The 24,465-nt window shown below is 42.2% G+C and overlaps 2 protein-coding genes across 2 annotated transcripts; both read right to left on the reverse strand.

Annotated features, from left to right (window-relative positions):
- Positions 1–1,005: 1,005 nt before the first annotated feature.
- On the reverse strand, positions 1,006–10,035 carry LOC121871934 (mucin-5B-like). The gene is made up of 13 exons (XM_042374535.1): positions 9,934–10,035; positions 9,645–9,723; positions 8,276–8,431; positions 7,249–7,362; positions 6,824–7,059; positions 6,208–6,342; positions 5,542–5,712; positions 5,260–5,322; positions 4,830–4,938; positions 4,418–4,543; positions 3,445–3,582; positions 2,663–2,779; positions 1,006–1,406 (listed from the first exon to the last, which is right to left on the reverse strand). Exons 1-13 carry the CDS (start codon positions 9,934–9,936, stop codon positions 1,171–1,173), a joined length of 1,683 nt encoding a protein of 560 aa, XP_042230469.1. The 5' UTR covers positions 9,937–10,035; the 3' UTR covers positions 1,006–1,170.
- A 10,138-nt stretch (positions 10,036–20,173) lies between these two features.
- LOC121871954 (extensin-like) lies at positions 20,174–23,961 on the reverse strand. Its single transcript, XM_042374577.1, has 2 exons — positions 23,951–23,961; positions 20,174–20,759 (listed from the first exon to the last, which is right to left on the reverse strand). Exons 1-2 carry the CDS (start codon positions 23,959–23,961, stop codon positions 20,174–20,176), a joined length of 597 nt encoding a protein of 198 aa, XP_042230511.1.
- Between the last annotated feature and the right edge of the window lie 504 nt (positions 23,962–24,465).

The raw sequence follows: 24,465 nt of genomic DNA on the forward strand, positions 1-24,465 counted from the left end.
GTTTTACTTGTGGTTAATAAATGGTTACTAACCGAGGGAAGAGGCGGTGTTGCTGGCCAAAGTTAATGTTGTGGTTGTCCGTCTTCAGGCGAATATTCCCCATAATTGACCTCATAACACTTGACCTTCATTAAACTCATTACTGGGAGAAGGTAACTGTCTGCTTCCGGTTAGAACATATCATGTTTAATCTCTTATTAAATAAACTTTCAACAATCCAATTTTGTACATTGTTCAGTGATTCGCTGTGGGTGATAATTCAGCCATGATTTTGAGCAAGATCTTTAATCCTCCCTACAGTGTTTGGCGTTACTTGTTGCCGAGTTAACTTGTTTTTATCAGACTAATCTATCTTGGTTTCATGCTTCCTCAGTCTTTAATACCTCCTTAACCGCTTTCATACAGTGTACAAAGAAACGTGGCTTGCTTATTATCAGAACCCGAGATCCATTTGTAAGGCATTAATAAGTCATCAGTCATTCCTAAGCGACCCTTGTGGTAATCTTTTGCTACTATGACGTGTAAGGATTCTTGCTTTGTGACCCTAGTGGTCATTGCAGGAACCTCGGATGCCTAGTCATTTATTTTGTTTTGCCTTAACTATCTTTTTCTAGTACTCTCTACCAACGAAATATCGTCAGAATTTAGCGTCACTTAATTCAATCAGTAATTGTATTGCCACGATGACACCATGAAATTATTTTTAAATGTGAATGTTGGAAAAAATGAGACATTGAGGAGTAGTAGCGAGAATTGGCAACATGAAACACGCTTGATAAACACAGAAAAGTCAGAGCACTTGGTAGCCAGACTGTAGTGCCTGCGTGTGTTCACCGACAGACTTGTTCACGGTACAGGAGGGCGACATTATCTTTGACGGAGCGTTCCTTTAATTTGTTGGTTAAAACTATATAATATAAGTGTTACCACCATAATCCTATTTAAATCCAACGATATAGACGGTACACAAACCTATGGAAAGGTATACAGTATAACAAGCTTCGACACTATTTATTAAAACATTGCTTTTAGTACGAGGACAAACATTAAGAATATCATTTGGTTTGATGGTGTGGAAGATAGAATGAACCAAACACCTACACTAGTGAGTCCAGATTTTCAGGATAAATTATGGTAAAGGTTACTAAAGATGGATCAGAGAGTTTATGTTCACGGGTAACAGTTACACTCCACACACCCGGTGTTTGGATTTTTAACTAAGCACGCGGTGGGGCAGGATGCGCTCGGTGGTGGGCAGGCAGTGATCTTGTCAAAAGGATGTCCAGGATTCCCAGGATCACATTCGCACACTTCACATCCCGTCTCTTGGTCGTTAACATAGTGAATACCACAATCCATGGGGCACGGAGGTTTCCCACTGGTAGAAATGTAGTTGCAATGATCCTCTGGTGGAAGAGAAATTGAGCATTATCACAAAGCCTTCCCGTAGTTCCTTATCCGGTCTTTTACAGAACCTGTTGCTAAAGTCTGGCTTATAGTGGTGTTGGCGCCCGACAAGTGTACTGCAATTGACACTACTGAAAGGAAACTAGCTTTTTCCTCAGTAAAGTGACCTTCATTATTTAATCACTTCATTCCTTTGTCCAGGTTTTGGGGAATAAGTGGATCAAGTATTGGTTCAGTTGGACACTTTTCATCACTACTGAGTGATCATCACAGTGTTCCATCACTTGTATACGTCACACACTTCAATGTTACACCACCTGCGTCTCTTAAGCTCTCAAGAGAAGACACCCGCCCAGTGCAGGATCTCTTTGATGGGCGAGCGAGTCCCTACATATTTGAAAAGTTATCCTTCAGTTTGAACAATATATAAATCTTCCTGTGGACGTCACGATCACTAGCCCCATATACCCAATCTTACATTATATTTCGACAACTTTTCAGTTTATAACGACAAAGGTCGATGACTAAATAATTGAACTATTTGATCTATCGAACAAAAAAGGACACGAAACTAAAAATCAATACATCGAGACAAACGTCATAACAGAACAACAATAATTTGCTCAAGTGACAAATTTTTACAAGATAAGTCATTGGGGCAGAAATAAAAATGACAAATTTTTTAGACATTAACTAAAATGAAATGCTGTAGTGTTAGACAATTTATTTTTTGTTAAAGTTCGAATACCATAAGACACCCGTAACCATACCTACGGGTCTGTATGTACAGTATAAGATTCTGTACAGGTGTCCAAACATTGGGAAGGAACGTCGATCTGTACTGGATTTGTGGTCATAATTTATAACTATTTATTATGGAAGTCTGTCGATGTATAATGCATTAGAAGTAAAGTAAAAATGTAATCTGAAATTATTTGGAAAGCCATTTCAAAACGTCCTTACTCCCATAAATTTGAAGCGGCTGAATCTGTGGCAGTCTTCTTACAAACCACGAAATAAAACAAACAATTTTATTTCCTATTCGTTAAAAAATGTCATCTTAAAAACACAAAGTTTCCCCCTCACACAAATAGTTACCAATGGTCGAGGCTAAACTTGATGAAAAGACATGTGCAGTCTGATAACTATAACTACTTTGTCATACGGCTTCACCTTTACAACTAACTGCTGGTTATTCCTCGCAGCTCTAAGTACCTCCTGTATTATTTACAACACTAATAAATGAAAGACTTACCGCAGTTGTGATGGGTGCAGATGGCGCCATCACCAACGCACTCACACCAGTTACACGAGTCCCTCCTCCAAATAGATCCGTTTTCACAGAACTTCTCCCCCAGCTCGTGCTCGTACTCTACACACCAAAAAGGTTTCACATTAATATAGTCTGTTAAAAATTCATGTTTAAATATTCCTCAAAAGTTCCGACCAAGTACAGCACAACACGTGCCAATATACCATTTTTACTAATCTTCCATTTAAAGACGAAAGATTTACACGAATCTGAATCGATTTCGGGGTTTGAGCAATTATTTTCACAAGCTTACCAGTTGAACCAATTTGTTGGTAAATTCTCAGCAAACCTGTATCAATCCACAACTAAACTGAGAAATTAACCAAATACAATACTGGCGACTCGTGAATCCTGAGCTCTGTGTGTTGTCTGGGTACAGTATTTATCTTCTTGGCGGACCTGTACAGTATTCAACTCGACAGACAAGTTATTATTGTTAAGTATAATATTTAGGATGTTTAATATGAATTTAAATAAAGTTACCATTCTGTTTTGCCTCCTAATGTCCGTGCGTGAGTTATCCATTTAAATAGGTGTCTGTTTTAAGTGTTCAGTATTTAAACTGGATTTTCTCCTTAGCGATTAACTATTGAAAGCCTGTCTACAGCACTTTGTAATAATATAAGAAGTGCATTAAAGTAATTTTACTACCGATCAGGGTTTTCCCAACCTGACGTCGATCTGTAATGGCAACCAAACTATTTAATACAGTAAAAGTGACTCACCTGGATTACAGCCCCTCCTAGTGCAGGCGCCCACGCCCTTGTCGATACAGGAGCACCAATTACACTCGTCCATCCAGCGGGAGCCAGGTACACACATGCCCATGGTAGGCACAGGGGAGGCGTTCGGTACCCAGCCGGCTACAGATTAGAAGATGAAGGTTACGGACTGCAACAGATTATATATATAGAGGACAACAGTACAGATCTTTTCTGGTTATGACACTTTCATTTTAACAAACTGGGGACATTTATAATCTGTAAAACAACAATTCTAACACTTCACGTCACTAAAAATGGTAAAACTCCTGGTCAAGAGTGAAAGCTATGGAATGATAACTCAGGGTTTCCAGAGTGATCCTTGCCAATTCAGGAAACTACAGTATCGTGCAATTTCTTGACCAGATAGGAGGAAACCCTCTCGCCATTTTCTTTTAAAGATGACATGTAAAAAGTATGTAACTGGTGACAGACGTAAAACAACAAGTAAACAGTACTGTATTACGTGCGTCCAATAGTAAATGGGACCCAGAGTTTACAAAATGTTGGGGAGGACCGTTACCGTATGGCAAGCCAAGGACAAACTCGGGGTGGCAAGCAATAGTGACAGGTTAGATTCAGATTGAATTGGAGCCTTTAAGTACACCCCTCAATAAGAGTTGGCCGAGGAGCAACTTAAGAGTCTGCCAGGAGTGACTGATCAAAGCAGTAACATTAAACTAACCTTGATGAAGGCGTCATCCCCACAATAAGTTCAAAATACCACAACTTTTGGACAAAAACGATTGTTGAACGCCTCTGGGAAAAAGCTATACTGTACTCTTATATCCATAGTTTAGCGAAAATACTTTCCGGTGTAATTTATAATGTTAAAATGTTTATCTTTCAAACACAGACCTCCGCCATTTCCAAATCGCACGACACGGGTGGCGGAAAACAAAAGAAAATTGTTAAGTGGGATGAGGGAGAGACTCACTCAGTGTCTTGGCGATGATGATCTTTGTTTGCTGGACGATGACCTGCATCTGCCAGCTCCAGTAGTCTACCTCCGCCTGGGTCGCGCCGTTTTGACGCATCACACACAAGTCTAATGCGCACGCCTCTGTAGGAGAAACCTTGTCACTAACACCACTATTTCCTATGACTAGCGGCGTCAGTGAAAAAGTAAGTATTTTTTTTTTTAATATTTAAACTACAACTGGTTGAGATAGTAAACTACTAACCACACTCAAATTACAGACCTAGATTTAAGAAAATCATCACAGCTTAAACCCTGAACAACATAATTCTAGAAGATTAACCCTCTCCTGACCGCCATGTCCTTCATAAACCCCTACACCCATCGCGTCATGAATAAATCCTACCCAACACTTCACACCCGGACTTACCGACGTGAGAGACGAGGTCAGTGTCTGTGGCGATGATGGGGTACAGCAGCCGGCGACAGGTGGCAGTGTACTCCTTCCTTTGGTTCTCCTCCGCTTTGCAAGGATCCTCCTGGGTGAGTGGAAACATAACATCAACTTCGGAACACACAGGAACCATCCACCAACATGTACACCGTAAATCTTGGGGGGTTTAAATCACGTGAATTACCAGTTTAGGATCTTAATTATTTATATATGATTCACACAAACTTTCAACAAGTTTCCCCTTTTTTGAATAAGGTATAAAAAGGAATGAATGTTTAATCGTCTGAACATGACAATGGTCTTCATCCGAATCTCCGTATGTAACAGTTTGTCTAGAAATGGATATTCTTGTTATCTAGTAATTAACCGATATAGAAGGAAGGGAGCTGTAGTGTAACAGACTCACCGCTCTATCTCGCCAACAACCAAGACAGGGACCCTCACACCTTGGGTCCATCTGCTCGTTCGTCTGAAAGTAATGTTGTCCAGGATATAAAACGGGAAGTTAAATTTATTCTTTAAACGGATACAAATATCACCAGTAAAATTTAGTAGATTAATACAAGTAAAACAGCTAATACAAAAGTAAAGAATAGAATTGGGCCAATTTACTCGTACATAGTCAAAACATTTTAGACTACCCCCCTCCTCCCCCACATCATACAAGAGTGAGAACACCAGAACTCACCCGCCAAGACTCGGGGAACGCCGAAGGCCAGTACTGCAGAGGGTGGACCTCCATGGTTCTGCTGGTGAAGTCGTCGTCTTGGTAGAAGTTGTAGTGGCCACAGAGACCGTCCAGCTGGTTGACGAGACTCGGATACGCCCACACGTCCAGCCGGTGCCGACAGTGTTGCACCTGAAGGGTTCATTTGTGACGTTTAAGTCGAGCGACTGTACGTCATCCAACAAGTGTCTTTAGAAAGGTCCAATAGGTCGACTTACCTCAGTTAAGGGCAATTCCTGTAACAGACTAACCTACCTCAGTTTAAGGGTAAGTCTGATATAAGCGGACTAGCCTCAGTTTAAGGGCAATTCCATTAACTCGCGATTCTGCCCACTTAATGGATTCATAACACGAGGGCTAACGTGGCACGTAATGCCCAAATCCAGTAAACCGAGTTAGGCTTCAACCAATTACCGACTGGTTTGATTCTTAGGTTGTCATTTGGGGATAAGCTTGGGCAGACAAACGGTAATGGCCCACAATCATTAGTGTTACATACATCAAGATCGGCCTCTTTGTCTATCCTCTGATTGGCCTCTTTGTCTATCCTCTGATCAGCCTCTTTGTCTATCCTCTGATTGGCCTATTTGTCTAGCCTATGATTAACAGGTTAATAAACAGTCTTACCACCAGCTTGGACGACCCCAAAAGGTACACACAGCCGCCGTCCCGCCACGCCAGCACCGGGTGGTTGACGCCGTCAGACTGGACTGCATGAGCCCCCGCCACAGGTACCACGTAAGTGTCACCGTTCACAACAAGCTGTCCAAAAGTTTTAAGAGTACTTTATATAATTTTATTTTATTTAGATAAAAATATTATAGTTCCAGGCATTTAACAGTTAATTTAATTCACTTATTTTAAACTTTGCTCTTCACCAAGTACCTATGTTAACAAGTTTGGTTTCAGCGAGTTGAACTGTTTACTTAGCATCTATAATCACTTATAATTGCTACTTTTAAATGAAGCGTCCATTCTTGATAAAACTTTTATATGTATACAAACATCCACACCAATAATTAACGGTAAAAAGTATTCAAAGAACAAATTCAACCGGTACTGTGCTACATTGATATCGGAAATACTGTACACGAAATTTCAACCTCTTCCAATGTTCACAAGAGCAAAACTTCATTACAATTAGTTCATTAATCAAACGCTTAAGAATCCATCGCGTTAATAGTTGTAATAATAAATGTAAAAAAAAATTATGTCAACCACAGCATAATGTAGATCAGCTTACATTAAACACGTCTTCGCTCCAGATGGTGATGGCCGTATGGGGGTTGTCCTTGAAGGTGGTGTGAGCCAGGCAAGAGGCGCGCCCATTACAACTTTCAAAATCACTGAATATACCCACGTCAGGTTTATAGGTGAAGTCACTCTGGGCCACCGAGTAGTTACAGGTGCCGTGCCAGTCGTAGCGATAGTCGTCGAAGGTTCGTATGTGCGGGTCGTTGTACAGGTAGCAATGTTTACCTGTACAAGAATATTGCATAGAATAACCAATAGGTGTTAATGGCTATATACACCCTAAATGGGCGACCAATTTCACAAACAAATAATACAACAAGAAAGTTCCCAATCATCATGTAAGGAATTATATACATCGGTAAAGTTTAAGAAATACAGATCTGAATATCAGTTATAAGAGGAGTTTGACCGTACAGCAGTCCTCTATGCGGTGTGTGGGGGACCAGACTCCTCGCCTACACGTCAAGAGGAAACACTGAGCCGTCAGCTGGGCGCCGTCAGGATACATCAGTCCGTCGAACTCACAACCTGTAAGATTGTGTTAAACTTACAAGTCACTCGTTCCTATAATAGCGCCTACAGCGGCAGGTCACAAAAAACGAACTCATTTTAGAGTGAAAAATTTTGTAACTTCATTTTAATTATCTGGAAGGAATTACAACAGTGAGCAGTATACGGATAAAATCTTAAATAGATTACTTGTCACGACAACAAGCAGTGGTTTTCTGCAACTCTGATCTATCCTAAATAGCTCTAACAACATATCAATAGTAGTTAAGGAATATGCAACAGTGTGACAAGCCCACCAGGCGGCGCCGATAGCTTGATCCGTCCTTAAAATCTATTGTAGGCAAATTGCTGGAAGCAATAATTTCGATCCATTCGAAACCACCTGGAGAAGCAAAAGTTGATCAAGGATTCCCAGCATGGCTATTGTGGTACTTATATCAGGGTTAGCGTGTACTTCTTGAGGGCCCCAGTTGGTCCCCCCCGTAGGAAATGACAGGAATCAGGGCCATACGACCCGTTGGGGCAGATAACTCTCGGGAGTAAAAGGAGCTACCCCGCCGCACGTCCGTCCACTGTGCCAGCTAGGGCCTGCCCGACATCTTCAGGCAATCAAAGCAGGGAGAATGCCGCAGAGGTTGTTAGCTCCGACAGCATCCCCCGTGTTACCAACTCGAGCGGATGGCAGCTCTTTTTACCGGCTTCATATCCGAGGCAGGACAACGTGCGGCGCAGCTTAACCACCAAGATCCCGTGGGAGAGTGTTCCATCTGCACCTCCCCTGGTACGGCTATCCGGGACTCAAGCCAGCGCCCCCTCCCCCAACAGCAAGGTGGCTCCCATTTAGGGGAGATTCAGCAGTAGAGAAAAATACCGAGTACCGGGTCAACAGAACAGGAGCTTCTAAACTACGTATACTATAGTGTTGACTTACAGTGCATGGCTTCGGGTCGAGGGTGATAGTTTGGCAGAATAACACCATGCACACAGACGAGGGTGAGGCAGCAAGTGGGGAGACTCAGCACCACCTGCCCGTGCTCAACAATAGAATCGCCGTGGCAGCAACTTCTCATTACCCCTGGTGCACTCCCTGAGAAGACAAGAGCAGTTTACTTTTTGTAGTTATAAATAATGAATTTCATGCATATCATTACTGGAGGAACCGTAATACGTGGAGTTTATTTCATACCAGAACCATTATCGTCTTAATTCCTTTAAGACCAATTATTAGATTCAGGCAACTTCTTCACGGTTTTATTTCATTCAAACACTATACATGGTTCAAGTGGGAAGGTCTCTGCAGACCCCGATACTCTACAAATGTCAGTGAAAATCCTGCAACTACTAAAGCAATACAACGACTGGGTAATAATAATAAACACAGCAGCCTACAGGGAACAGCTTAACTACACGACCATAAGTTATGTCTTATGGTTACACTTTACTGCACCAAGATAATGTAAAGACGATACCCAAGGCCAACAATCATGAAGTCTGATCACCAAGCTATAGATCATCAGGTAGTTACTGACGACAGCCGAAAGAGAGTTTTCATGGAAAATTTATTTAAAACTCTGCAATTACACCGTTTTGCACTTAACACCGTCGTAGGTCGGGGCCACTTCTAAATTAAACCTAAGGTAACTTCCTAGCCGTGGGACTCGTCAACCTACAGTACACAGAGCAGAGAACAAAACGGAGCTGGATCAGGACGCATTATGGTTTTGTCGCCGCGAAAGACGAAGTAGTGCCACTAGTGCAACCTAGAGGCCTGATTAGCCGATTATCAAAAAGGATTTAAAACACTTACTGTAGACCAGTTTCTTCCAATTCACACAATATTACCACTACATTAAAACTACTACCATCAGAAAATAACAAGGATATAAATATTTTGGTTTAAGGATAATTTAACACAGCCATTGATACTTGTCGAGTAAAAAACGGAGGGATTTTAACAGAGGCAACAAGGCGATACGGGCACACACAAGACATCTGGGGATAAACACTGTTGTACCTGGAAGAACTCTTAAAAGGAGAAATTTACCCTATTGTATAAACTTAACGCTATAAGGCCAACTTATTTATTTTGCAGTCTTATTATTGCGAGCACTTCAGCTACCTGCACACTTACTCCCTGCAAATTTGCTTTAAACATTTCCCAGATACGGCACATGGAGAAAAGTCCTGAATGACGAATGATTTAGAAGTAAGGTACAAGACGTTTGGGTACAAATAACTGCGTAAATAACTATCTAAATTGATGAATGGTTCCTTACACATACCGGTTATATGGGACTTACCCAGGGCCGTGAAGAAGAGGAGAGGCAGCAGCAGTACGCAGCAGGGAAACCACGCACCACACATTACCTCTTGTAGCCTCTGTAAATAAACACCAATCCTCAGTATCTTGTGTTAAAAAAATACACGGCACAAGTAAAGAAGCATACTTAAGGTTTATCTGTCAAAAGTTTAAGTCAAAATAAAAACGTTTATGCAAAATTTTACCGACACTTAAGGTTCTCGTGTGAGGCAGTTCGTTGATGCAAGATACGTAGAATGATCTGAAAAGCATATACCCACAACACCTACCATAATCTGTAACTTGTTAAACCCGATGTAGTTATGCCCTCAGTAGACACTCTGAACACCACAGACGACGCCCACTGTCCTCACCACAACACACACCACCACCACACTGACCCTCTGTCGTGTGAACTGCTCAAAGACAACTAAATTTCGAAGCAGTTCGAATCAGTCATTCATATTAATGTTCCGAAGTAATTAAATGTCGTCTTTAGTTATTTAAATTAAAATTACATTTGGCTGGAGTTATATTGATAACAAATTATTTATTGTTCCTTAAATTCATGGAAAATACTAACGAAAGTAATTGAATATATACAAAGGTTAGGTGTTGATGTGTGCTTGTTCTGTACACGGTAGTTAGGACCATTATAGTGGACAGGGCTGTTAGGGTAAACGTTGTTATTCATCAAGTTCGTAAATTACATAATGAAAATAATGTAATGACAGATTGAGTCTGGTGCTCGTCGTGGGATGCTGATTGTTTCTCATTAGTTGCTTATTAAAAAAAGACTCGGTATAATGGCACTGGTATCTGTTGGACGCCAAGTAGGGACCAGGAGGGTGTTCAAGTCTCTCTCCGTCCTACCCGGTGTTGTCAGGACCTATTTAAAGATTGAACGTGACAATAATAATATCACAAGTTTATAACAGTGAAACATGTTCAGCTGTCTGTCTGTCTGTCTGAACGGAAATGACAGAGGAACCTGTACACGTCTGGGTCAAGGATATAGACGTGTCGGGTCGAGCAGAGGGAGGAAATGTTCTGAAACAATTTCCCAAGTGGACGAAAATTCCAATAATGAAATAAATAAATTAAACAAGACTTTAGACCAAGTTGTTTATGTTATGTTCTTGTTTTATTAGCGCCTAGATTCTGATAAGTAGGGAATGGTTAGTTTGTGTGTGTGTGTGTGGTACAGCTGTGTGTTGTGTGAGGTAAGTGCTACGTCCGCCCACCAATCAGCACAACTTTAGCACATACAGAATGCATCTGACCGCTTTTAAAACGAGTTTATATATGTCACGCGTCAAGTTCCTCATCGTCTGGTTATTATCATGTGGCAAGCTTGCATGTGGCGTACACTACTTACATAAGCAATAGTCTTGGGTTACCGGGGTCGTAAGTCAGAGGGGCTGGGGGTGAGTGTGCCTGGTCAGTGAAACGTTATACATAAATATAAACAGTATAATAGTCTCTCTCTCTCTCTCTCTCTCTCTCTCTCTCTCTCTCTCTCTCTCTCTCTCTCCCCGGGTTCATGTCCGAGAGAAGTGAGTGATGAGTAATTTGTTTGGGTTGTCAACTAGAGCTGACGTTTAATTATTGTAGTTTTACACAAATTAGTACAGTAAGGTAAATAGGTGACTGCAAGTCCTTGTTCCTTGTCTATAACCAGTCTCATCCTTAATGAAACCTATTGAAATATCTTTCGATGTATCTAATCCAGTCATATGTAAAAGTGTCTCTCAACTGTTAACTTTCACACCAGCACACACAGACAATTGATATGTCTGAAGCTAGTTGGACTAATGATTGAATCTAATTAGAAGTACCAACTTGTCTAATAGTGATGTGTTGGGTAAACATTTCAGAGAGGAGTGACGTATAAGGCTGGGCGCCGTTCATTAGAGCAACTCCTGGCAGGGGTCCAGCCAGCCTCATCAACTACAGTGAGGTAAACCGTTGCGAGTGACAGGCAGTAAAAGTTGATACAGTGAAGAAAATATTGTGAGACAGATTATAGATGATAAAAAACAAACAATAAGACAAAAAATCATTGACGAACTTACCGAACTAAAGTAACATGAAGCGGTTGGTGTGTGACTCATGCTACTGAGTGTTGGTGTGTGACTCATGCTACTGAGTGTTGGTGTATTATTTACCAGGTTGTGGTAACACTGTCAACGGAATGAAAACAAGACTTTTCTCGTCTTGTGTTGGAACATTCGACATACACATTATCGTTTAACTTAACCACTATGCAATACACACCGTCAGTATTATGGCGAGCTGCTTAACAGGGAAATCACTATTGACCAACTAAATACTCATTAATAATAATCTGTAGCAGTAATAATGGTGTATATGACCCCTGGCACTTTACAACACACACACACACAACCCAACAATAACCTTCAGTAGTCCCATATTGGTTTCAAGGCTTCAACATATATCCACGACTCTAGATCTGTTTTTTAATAGAATGATAAAGAATACTGGAATGTTTCATGAACAGTTTGTTTATGTAACTGGTGAGCCCATGTTGTGTTTGAGAGGCTCCTGATATAGTTCTTTGAGAGGCTCCTGAGACAGTCATTGAGAGGCTCCTGAGACAGTTCTTTGAGAGGCTCCTGAGACAGTCTTTTGAGAGGCTCCTGAGAGTAACCAGAGTCAGTCAACGATACACGTCACATGATAAACTGAAATTCATGATAGGTCGTTGGGCAGGAAATTCAATCATGTCACTGAATTTCCGCGACCACCTGACAACCCGACCACTGTACTGTATAACTAAAATTTCATAATTCACGTTTGTTTTCCAATTTAAGCAAAGATTTTCTATGATACAAGAAGAACATATTAGTTACAGACAATATCGTAGAACAGATGGAAAATTAACTACAGTTTTAGGGTTATTAAAATCGCAAATGTTATTGCTTATAGAGTAGTACAGTTTTGTACATAAAATTCGATAATACTACTAAGATATCCAATTACAATTACCGGGATCTAAATTTCATTGCAATATTGAGAAGAAGATATTTTGAATTTGTTGTAATTTATCCCAAACATTTATATTAAGACGCAAACCATAAGAGTTAGTATTTTATCTTTAATTAGATTTTTTTTTTTTTTAGGTCAGGGTTCTTGGATGACCTGGGGGTAAAAGTCCTTGTGTTTACGTGCAGGATCTCTAGGAATTTGGCATCTGAAAGTTCCATCCTACAACACGTCCCCCCCCCACTCTCACACAAAATACGGCTTTATGCATACACCCCTCCTGAACCCCTTCCCACAGAAAACGGCTTTACGTACACCCCTCGAACCCCACAAAACACGGCTCCACACAACACACCCCCATCACGTCGCCCACCCAAAATAAAGAATGGATCAACCTAAATATTACGTCATAAACTGGATATATAAATTACATCATTGAGGGTTTCTGCATCTAGTAGGTTTCCGCATCACAGGACCAATGATTTAGTCTGGGGTAATTGTCGCTTCGTAAAGTAAATTGAATACGTCCCATGTGATGAACTGAGCGGCCGGCTATACACTGTGGGGTATAGCTGACGATGAATTTGCCTAATTGACTTGATGTGGCTAGTTGGATCGTTTGGTGATTTGTTGGTTAATTGGTAGTTTGTAGGAATTGAAACGATTTAATAATGTAGTTGGTAGTTAGTATGTGATTTGAGTTATTTATTAATTTATTGGATATATTAAGAACCTCTTTGTGACTGAAAGGTTTTTTAATTGTTTTTTTTTATTGTTGTTTTTGTTTTTGGGTAAACTGGTATACTATTGGAGAAAGTATTTTATTGTTTATTTAGTATTTTTCTTGGAGGTTGGTATCAAGAGGTTGTTGATGTGTTGTGTATGAGGTAGTTAACCCCAATAGTTCAGCAGTAAATTGTGTAGTAAAGTGATATTGTCGAGTGGTGTATTGGGGTCCCACCTTATTAAATCAGGCTTATTATTATTATTATTATTATTATTGTTATTATTATTATTATTATTATTATTATTATTTTGGTGGTGTGTGTGTAGAAATTTAATGATTTCCTGGGTGGTTTGTTTGTAGGAGAAGCTAAGTAGTTTGTTGGAGATTTTACCACACCTCTCCCTCACTCCATCTGACTCATTATCTCCCTCCACATCCCTCCCTCTCTCTCTCTCTCTCCCTCCATCTTACCCATTCCCTCCCTGCACATCTCTTCCCCCCTCCCTCCCACTCTCTGTAATTTAATTCACAAAGAGATGGTCAATTAGCTCCTATGAACTTCTGACAGGAGAGCGTTCAAGCGTGATATTCCTCTCTCTCTCTCTCTCTCTCGTGTTATGCCTTACTCCTGCTACTAAACAGCTCTTTCAATCACTAAGTCAGTTCTCAATCATTAAATCCGTCCAACTAGTGAAGGATCAAGTCTGAACAGTGAAGGATCAAGTCCCATCAGAGAGTGGTGGATCACGTGGGTAAAGGATCACTGGTGAAGGATCACTGGTGAAGGATCACTGGTGAAGGATCACTGTTGGAGGATCACTGGTGAAGGATCACTGTTGGAGGATCACTGGTGAAGGATCACGTGGGTATTGGATCACTGGTGAAGGATCACTGTTGGAGGATCACTGGTGAAGGATCACTGTTGGAGGATCACTGTTGGAGGATCACTGGTGAAGGATCACGTGGGTATTGGATCACTGGTGAAGGATCACTGTTGGAGGATCACTGGTGAAGGATCACTGTTGGAGGATCACTGGTAAAGGATCACTGTTGGAGGATCACTGGTGGAGGATCACTGTTGGAGGATCGCTGGTGGAGGATCACTGTTGGAGGATCATGTGGGTAAAGGATCACTGTTGGAGGAAGGAGAGAGTACATCTTAATTAACAGACACGAGGACCCACGGTGAAGGGGAGGGTGGGAGGGGGGCAGGAAATGACTAAGTGAGGGGAGGATGAGGGTAGAGAAGGAGGGAATGAATGAAGAGGATGGACGGAGGGAGAGAGGGAGAGAGGGAGGGAGGGAGGGAAGACGGAAGTTTTAGGGAAAATTACTTGACAAGAGGTTAGGTTAGGTTAGGTTAGGTAACGTTTATCTGCCAAAGGACACAGCACCAGTGACCTACAGCTATATATTCTAAAGAAGCTGGGCAGTAATGTACAAGAACTGGCCTCTCCTACACCCCCCCTACCATCACACCCCCATCCCCCTCCCGTGCCACCACACACACACCCTCCCCCCACCACCACCACCGCGTCCAACACATTGGCCTAGACCTGACTAGACAATCTGTACAAAGTTGAGACACAGCATCGCCTCCTACCACCCTGGCGGATAGTTCCCTTCAACATCACAACACCCACGTACTCGCCTAAACGACTGACCACACATAATCCTTATATCCAACACACTGCCAAAGTGAGAGCTCTTGACCACATACATAACCTGCAGACTGATAATAACATCACACAGACCATCTATACTGACGGCTCTCTTGACACTGTCTGTGGGAGGGCTGGAAGTGACTCAGCCTAACGGTAATGTAATAGAGGAAGGAGCTACAATTAGTAACTAGTCATCCACTCTACACACTGAACTATTTGCCACAGCCCCGAAACTTGTTGAATACACTGCCACTGACAGTCTCATCATCACTGACTCCTTATCCTCACTACTTGCTCTTGATACCCTAAACTCAGACTGTCACCCGCTTGTCTCTGAAGCCAGACACAAGCATATGTGTCTTGTTGACGGGGGTGTCAGGATCAAGCTGCTGTGGATCCCCCTCTCACATAGGCCTCAGTCAACATGATAGAGTTGATGCCTTGGAGAAACTCGCGTCGAACAATGACAATGTTTAATACAATCCAGGACTGTCAAACAGAACCTTAAAAACTGTAATCAGAAAAGAACTTGTTGATGAATTTCTAGCAGGAGACAAGTGCAAAGAGGCACTAGTTAATCCATTATTTACCATGATGAGATGTGTCACGATCACTAGAATACATTTGTCAAGATGTTGTTGCCGCTAGACTAAGGTTAGGATATAAGTACAGTCCTCATCACCGGTGTGTTTACAGGGGCTTGTCAGGGGTGAGGAACAGGGATGAGGGAAGGGAGGGGTGAGGGATGAAGGAATGGAGAGAAGGGTGAGGGGGAGGGAGAGGGGAGTGAGGGAAGGAGAATGAAGGTAAGGATGAAGGGAGAGTTGAGGAAGAGTAGGAAGGTGAAGTAAGAAAAAAAGATGAATGGGAGATGGAAAGGAGAAAAGAATGAGAGGGGAGGAGAAGAGAGGGTAGGGGGTAAGAGAGGAAGTGAGGGGGCAGGAACATAATGGTGGTAGGCTAAGGGAGGGAGGGAGGCTGGATGAGGGTGAGGGAGAGGCGAGTAAATGAGTGAATGTAGGGAGTAGGAGCAGGATCATCTGAAGGCCGCCCTTATATGCTCAACTGAACTGAGTAATTCCACCAGAGACTCACTACTTTTTCAGAAATGTAAACAAAAAATATATATATCAATTGATTCTGGTTTCTGTGAAGAGTTAAACAAACAATTTGTTTTATTCTAGTTCATTTAAATTCTCTCTTTCATTGTCATAAACTGATGTCGCTATATATTTTATAAAGACAAATCTGTCAAGTCTATAAGGCTGTCTCCATTGGCATATGATTTTTACTGAGGCAGTTTATAATAAGCTTATTAAGTATCGTGACAATTACAGAGGTCATAGATGACTAACAGTGCTAGTGGGGTGGAATGGGGCCTAACTCATTATGAAATGGCACAGCCCCCAAATAGTGCCCAGTCCGCGTGTGAGGTGAAGGGGAGGTACTGAGAGATACGGAGAGTAGCTAGAATGGTGGGAGAAGAGGGGGGTAAGGGGAGAAGATGGGAGGGGAGGTAACGGGAGAAGACAGGAGGTTAGGGTGGGGAGAGGGGAGCATCCCTGTGACGCCGGCCAGAGAATCAGGAGTGTCAGGTGTCGGAAAATAATCCTTTGACACGGTGGACCTTGTTGATGTGCGTGTTGCCTCCACACACACACTCTCTCTCTCTCTCTCTCTCTCTCTCTCTCTCTCTCTCTCTCTCTCTCTGGCCCAAGTCAACAAGTTAAGAACATTTTCATAACTTTAGTTACAAGGACCGGCGCCGGATTTAGGCCTGTGGGAGCCCTGTGCAGTACAGACGAGTGTTAGCCCCGAGTCCTACACTATTTAATTTTAGTAAGACACTCACAGGCCTAGGCCTTGGCTATGGAAATTTATTTTTACTTAAGCCTCTAAGTAAGGAACGGAGTATCCCAGCTTATATCCCCCAGGCTGCCAACTACACATAACGTCAAACTAACTGGTCAGTGACATAATAAAAATAAACCTAAAGACGCTAACTTTTTTCTTCTGTATTTAAAGTTGGGTGCCACGAAAATGTGATTGCTCTGTAATATGTGTGGACACCAAAAATGTGAGGCTTCACGCCCTGAACTCCCCTAAAATCCGCTGCTATGAAAAAAAAAATTGCCGGTACAAAATAAGTCACGCATGCACGGTGGAAGCGAATGTGACCAGCAACGGGGTAGAGTAGAGGCAGAGCCAACAGGTGAAGCATCACAAAATGAACAAAACACAATATTAACACCACACAATATAGTCTAGTCGCAGCCACTACGCAAGTATATCCTGTTTCGTAGAGGTAGATATTTCGCACGACCATCTGTGAATCTAGACCAGTAGGTGGCAAGTTGTGGTGTTCACAGAAAACGGAAATATTCTTCAGTTTTCGGGGATACTACATGAATGTGTCTAACTAACATTCTTAACTTTAATTCTAACAGATCATTTCACCACTTATCACCTTAAGGTCAGTGTTAATTGTGACCAAATTTTTAGGATAATTAAGTTGTGAAATGTCAAAAGTTTAACCGTCCCTAAAAAGATCTTACCTGGTTGATAAATGGCAACGAGTGATAAATTAAATATGTAGATCTGAAATATTTGCGAACACGAGTTATGGAAACAAAGACCCGATTTTAATTTTTACCCGACAGACACACCAAGACCAAATGTTCCCTCCCTATCATGGTGGTGACACAACAATACACTCATTGATATCCGCTACAGATAGCTTAAATACAAAGCAAAACCTCAAGAAAAAAATAAAAAATAAAATAAATAAATAATAGAGCCGTAAACTTCCCCATCTTTTCCTCCAGGATTATTAATTTGTATTCACTTCTACAGCCATTAATTTATTTGTCTTGTGTTTATGTTGTTCAAGACGTGGAGACTCGCTTTATGACTCGAGTTAATAATAGTATCACGACTATCATGGTAATAACCTCTCAATCAACACACCGTAGTTTAACTATTTAAGACCCATACGAAAGACGCCATACTATTATAGAAAACGGAGGCTTAGAAAAACTTGGGAGGGGAGACTAAAGTTATCCTTCCCTGGGCCAATTATTGTAGATTACTGGTACAGGAGAACACCATAGTAGTACCCGGGAGAAACCTGTGATGTTTGGTAGGTGGTACACTGGGATAAACACCATACTCACGTGTGTCCGGGGCAAGATAATACAGTAATATGTTCATGGACCTGGACACTCGGAACAGACCAGAAGGTTCTTATGACTCTGGGCGGCGATGACGTCACACCGCCTAATGTTTTCTCCTTTAAAACTCTACGTGAACCAATTAGATGTTTATTGTTTTTTGGCCCAAATATTTAGGGTACGAATCTTTAAGAATTTATGTCCTCTATCTTTTACGGAGAGAGAGAGAGAGAGAGAGAGAATATTTATTTATTTAAAACATTTTACTTCACTGGAGACAACTTTTTTTTACTAGTTCTAAATCAGAATAGAAAATGCATTTCATATAAACATTTATACCTGACTAGATTTACCTTGAGATTACGGCAGCATCATCTCGTCTCCATGGTAACGTAAACTGTATGCCATCTCGGAGGATAAACGACACGTATGATATTATGTTTGGTTGACAGCCACCATTACAGTCTGTCAGCTTCTACGGTGTATTCTTATCTACAGGTGTTATTGACGTCGGCAAGACAAGGCCACGGAGATTGATGGTGTTAAGTCAGATGAAGAAAGTTTTAAGGGAAATAAGAATTGATGAAAGTAAGGTATTAACCCTCCCTACCACGACCACACCACCATCACTCCAGGCTTAAGTTAGGTTAGGTTAGGTTACGATAAGTTGAAATAAATTAGGTTAGGTTAGGTAAACAGCGGAGACTACAGTATTTTACCCCATCATTTACTGTAAACAACGAAGGCTACAGTATTTTACCCCATCATTTACTGTAAACAACGAAGGCTACAGTATTTTTACCCCATCAACTGTAAACAACGAAGGCTACAGTATTTTACCCCATCATTTACTGTAAACAACGAAGGCTACAGTATTTTTACCCCATCATTTACTGTAAACAACGAAGGCTACAGTATTTTACCCCATCATTTACTGTAAACAACGAAGGCTACAGTATTTTACCCCATCATTTACTGTAAACAACGAAGGCTACAGTATTTTTACCCCATCATTTACTGTAAACAACGAAGGCTACAGTATTTTACCCCATCATTTACTGTAAACAACGAAGGCTACAGTATTTTACCCCATCATTTACTGTAAACAACGAAGGCTACAGTATTTTACCCCATCATTTACTGTAAACAACGAAGGCTACAGTATTTTACCCCATCATTTACTGTAAACAACGAAGACTACAGTATTTTACCCCATCATTTACTGTAAACAACGAAGGCTACAGTATTTTACCCCATCATTTACTGTAAACAACGAAGCTACAGTATTTTACCCCATCATTTACTGTAAACAACGAAGGCTACAGTATTTTACCCCATCATTTACTGTAAACAACGAAGGCTACAGTATTTTACCCCATCATTTACTGTAAACAACGAAGGCTACAGTATTTTACCCCATCATTTACCAACAGATCAGTATTTTATTTACTGTAAACAACGAAGGCTACAGCTGTACAGTATTTTACCCCATCATTTACTGTAAACAACCTACCATCATTTACTGTAAACAACGAAGGCTACAGTATTTTACCCCATCATTTACTGTAAACAACGAAGGCTAGTTTTTACCCCATCATTTACTGGTCCCAGGGTTTAGTCAGACCTTCAGACCAATTATTAACTGTCAGAACATAAAGCTGTGACCGTGAACAACAGTTTATGTGGCTTACGTAAACATTAACCTCCTTCCCCAGCTTACTTCACCTGTGATTATACGCCCTAACGCTATACATGGGGGGGGGAGGGTTAGGTTAGTTTTTGTTTTTGTGTGTTTTTTTTCAACGTTAGGTTAGGTTAGGTTAGGTTAGGTTAGGCCATCATCAATAGTTTGTGTTTTAATATACCTATTTCTATATTAATTCCATATGGCATACTGGAGAGTTAACATCGGAATATCACCCATGTACTGTACACCGTCCCTCCACTTTAACACGCTCCGGATTTATATGAAAGTGTTGGGTGCTGGGTCCTGGGTGCTGGTCTGTGTGCTGGGTCCCATGTGCTGTGTGCCCTGTGTGCTGGGTCCTGTGCACTGTGGGCCCTGTGTGCTGGGTCCTGTGTGCTGGGTCCTGTGTGCTGTGCTGGGTCCTGTGTGCTGGGTCCCTGTGTGCTGTGTGCTGGGTCCTGTGTGCTGTGCTGGGTCCTGTGTGCTGGGTCCATGTGTGCCAGGTGCTGGGTCCTGGGTCCTGTGTGCTGGGTCCTGTGTGCTGGGTGCTGGGTCCTGTGTCCTGGGTGCTGTGTGCTGGAGTGCACTGGGTCCTGGAGTGCTGGGTACTGGGTCCTGTGTCCTGGGTGCTGGAGTGCTGGGTCTGTGTGCTGGGTACTGGGTCCTGTGTCCTGGGTGCTGTGTGCTGGGTGCTGGAGTCCTGGGTGCTGGTACTGGGTCCTGTCCTGGGTGCTGTGTGTGGTGCTGGGTCCTGGGTGCTGGGTACTGGGTCCTGTGTCCTGGGTGGCTGTGTGCTGGGTGCTGGGTCCTGGGTGCTGGGCTGGGTCCTGTGTCCTGGGTGCTGGGTGCTGCAGCCACCAAGCTATTGTGTTATACGGCCTGGAGTTGTGCCTCCAACATGTGCTTGTAGATTGGGCTCAAGTCTTCAGAGAACTTCATTAAAGATGCATAATCCTGTCCTACGATAAGTTAAGTATGTGAAAGTACTGTCGGAGAAAAGTGATTTAGTAAGACAGGGAGAGGAGAGGGAGAGAGGGGGAGGAGGGGGGGAGGGAGGAGGGGGAGGGGAGGGGAGGGAGGGGAGGGGGATGGGGGGGGAGGGAGGGGGAGGGAGGGGGATGGGGAGGGAGGAATGGGGGAGGGAAGGGGAGGAGGAGGGGGATGGGGAGGGAGGGAGGAGGGGAGGATGAGGTAAGGCTCCAATTTTCAAGTTATCAAAGTATATTATTTGTGTTCGTAAAAAAATTACCACAAGGATGCCAGGATCAACACAGTAAAGTAACGTTGAATTTAGTTAGTACCTGTATGGGGCCACCACTTCTACCCAGATAATGAGGCCAGTTGATGGAACACTAGCCAATCAGGTGAGCCGTACTGAGATTACCTTACCTTACCTTACTTTAACCTAACCTAACCTAACCTAACCTAGCCTAACCTAACCTAAACCTATACTTAACCTCCGTGTGATGTCTACAGTGGTATAAGCACACGATTCACATCTCCATATAGGGTGTTTGTACTGTAAACCCTCCAACATCAATATTTCATTCAGATAAATCACATAATTATTTAAGTGTCCTGATGCACACATACAAACACATATGTGTCTTCACACTGTAACTAACACACATATGCCCCATGTTCCTCTTCTCCACACGACCAACCTAACTACACTGTAAGTGTCTTCAAAAACCAGGTCTTCCAGCATCTTTGTGGTGTAGATTAATATAATCTTTTTCTTTTATATTTTTAATTTATTTTTACTCTTATTTTTTCGCTCCGTTGTGGGTAGATGACCTGTGCCCAGGTGGGCTATTCCCCTTAAAACATGAAGATATAAATACACTTACACATAAACATAAAAATACACACACACACACACACACACACACACACACACACACACGTGCAACACCAAATATTCGACCAAAAATATTTACTTCATTTCCATTTCAAATTCGTGGAGGTGTGTCTTGCGTGCTTCAGGATCTGCTGCTCCTCTATTTTTGCCCAGACCAGGAGGCGGCCTTTACTGCCCCTCGCTACACCCGCCAACACTCACCCACACAAAATGTTACTTTTAGTTTTCTTTTATTTATCAATTTGTTCAATAGTGTTTCTTCGGAAATATTTGGCTGCGTAGAGGAGAGAGAGAGAGAGAGAGACATGCTACAAAGATAGTAGCAGTTCAGTTCTGGTCACCGTACTACAGAATGGATATAGAATCCCGAGAAAGGACTCAGAGGAGAATGACAAGACTAATCCCAGGCATTAGGAACCTTGAGTACAGAGACAGATTAAAGCATCTATTGCACTCCCTCGAGAGACGTAGAGTGAGGGGCGATATGATAGAGGTGTATAAATGGAAGTCAGGATTAAACACAGGTGATATAACAAAGGTACTCAAACTATCCAACCAGGAGCGAACTCATAGCAATGGTTTTAAATTAGACATATTTAGATTTAGGCGCGAGATAGGTAAACATTGGTTTGGAAATAGAGTAGTGGATGAGTGGAACAAGTTACCAAACATCATCATTAACTCGAATACGCTGGATAGCTTCAAACATACTGTAGGTTGGATGGATATGTGAGCGATAGGAGTTGGGTGTAAACGGGACTGCCCAGTGTGGGCCATAGGGTCAATAGGCCCACTGTAGTTTCCTCCATTCTTATGTCCTTATGTTCTCCATATAAGGGATACTGTAAGTGGTAGTCACGCTGAAGGAGCACTTTACAAAATTACACAAATTGGCGTTCGGGAAGGTCAGCCAGGATTTACGAACGCTCTGAGGCGGGTAATACGTAATCATACCACGATAATAGTAGTTGTTATGAGCATGTGACGGAGAGTAAGTACCATGGAAATAAGGTAAGGAATACATCATGCCGACCATGAAACACTATGCCTCCCCTACCAGGTCTACAAACTCAGGTTAACTAATATATAAATACATTTGTCTTTTTTTTTCAAACTCCGCCTCTACCATACTCACACACACACACACATAGAGGGAATTACTGAACCTGTATTTTATATCTAAATCTCTACCGGTGATGATATGTATGAATAAACTTTATGACTTGTGAATATATACGAGGCAACTGCCAGTGGGTAGATGGCAATAATATGTCCCCTGACCACACGATAGCGAGAACAATATTAACACTTTACAGTTCAGTACATTATAACCACATATGTGTTGTATTTTGTTATATTATTTTTATTTTCAAAACACCACAGCCATGTTGATCATTAAAATGGGTACAATACAATATATAAAAAAGTATTGGTGGGTGAAAGTTTTGAATAGCTGCTCGAGGGCTATCTCCGCCCACTTTTTGACGTCCTTAGCAACTGATACCATTTGTGGAAGTTGATTGTTTGCTGATTGCTATGGTGAGTTACGAAGTGAAGCTACAGTGAAGCAATAGTAAAGTTATAGTAAAGCAAGGGTAAAGCAAGATAAAACAAGGGTGAATCAAGAAAAAAAGACAGGATGAAGTAAGAATGAAGCCAGGGTGAAACAATATAAAGCCAGGATGAAGCAAGAATAAAACCAGGGTGAAGAAAGAATAAAACCAGGGTGAAGCAAGAATGAAGCCAGAGTGAAGCTAAGGGGATAAAACCATCTAGAGGTCGAACAGTCAATTTGAGTTGTGGTTAAAATTGGTAATATTCTTAATGGGGCATTTAATGGGGGTAGTTAAGGGTGGGGACGCATTAATGGGGATGGGAGATGGGTGGGCAAATGGGGAGGAAAAGGACGTGATAATGGGGAGAAAAATTGACTGATAAGGAACATAATGAAATGAAAATACTGTTTTCTGATATTGCTCCCCGTATCCACTCCCCCCCCTCCCCATTATACCTCTCCCCCCTCTCCCCTCTCCCTTCACATCACCCCCCTCTCCTTCCTTCTTCTCTCCATCAATCCTTTGTCCTCTTTTCCACCATTTTCCCATCTCTTCCCCATTCTCTCCTCCCCTCCCCTCCCCCCACCACATGTCTATAGTGTATACTTATTAAGGTAGACATAAGTCATGACTCACTTAGCAAACATCTTGACAAGTTTCCTGTGCCATCTCGTTTAATTTGCCTTGATGGGGAGAGGGTGATGGGGGAGTGATGGGGAGGGGGATGGGGGTGATGGGGAGGGGTGATGGGTGGGGATGGGGAGAGGGTGATGGGGGAGTGATGGGAGAGGGTGGGGAGGGTGATGGGGAGAGGTGATGGGGAGAGGGTGATGGGGGGTGATGGGAGGGTGGGGATGGGGAGAGGGTGATGGGGGAGGGGGTGATGGGAGAGGGTGATGGGGAGGGGGTGATGGGGAGGGAGTGATGGGGGGTGATGGGGATGGGGATGATGGGGGAGGTGATGGGGAAGGGTGATGATAGTGCCCACCATGACACAGGTGGGTGGACTAGGGACATTGGATGTAAATAGAGGCCGCCACACACACACACACACACACACACACACACACACACACACACACACACACACACACACATTCGAGAAAAAAATAAGTAAACTTTGAATATTCGAAAAGTTTTAAATTTATATT

Source organism: Homarus americanus, unplaced genomic scaffold (assembly GCF_018991925.1).
Source record: "Homarus americanus isolate GMGI-L3 unplaced genomic scaffold, GMGI_Hamer_2.0 scaffold48416, whole genome shotgun sequence".
NCBI classification, from domain to species: Eukaryota; Metazoa; Arthropoda; class Malacostraca; order Decapoda; family Nephropidae; genus Homarus; species Homarus americanus.

Coding starts and splice junctions, on each gene's coding strand:
- LOC121871934 (XM_042374535.1), bottom strand. Junction 7,060..7,248: donor ACACCGCATAGAGGACTGCT/GTACGGTCAAAC, acceptor ATTCTTGTACAG/GTAAACATTGCTACCTGTAC. Junction 4,544..4,829: donor TGACCTCGTCTCTCACGTCG/GTAAGTCCGGGT, acceptor TTTCTCCTACAG/AGGCGTGCGCATTAGACTTG.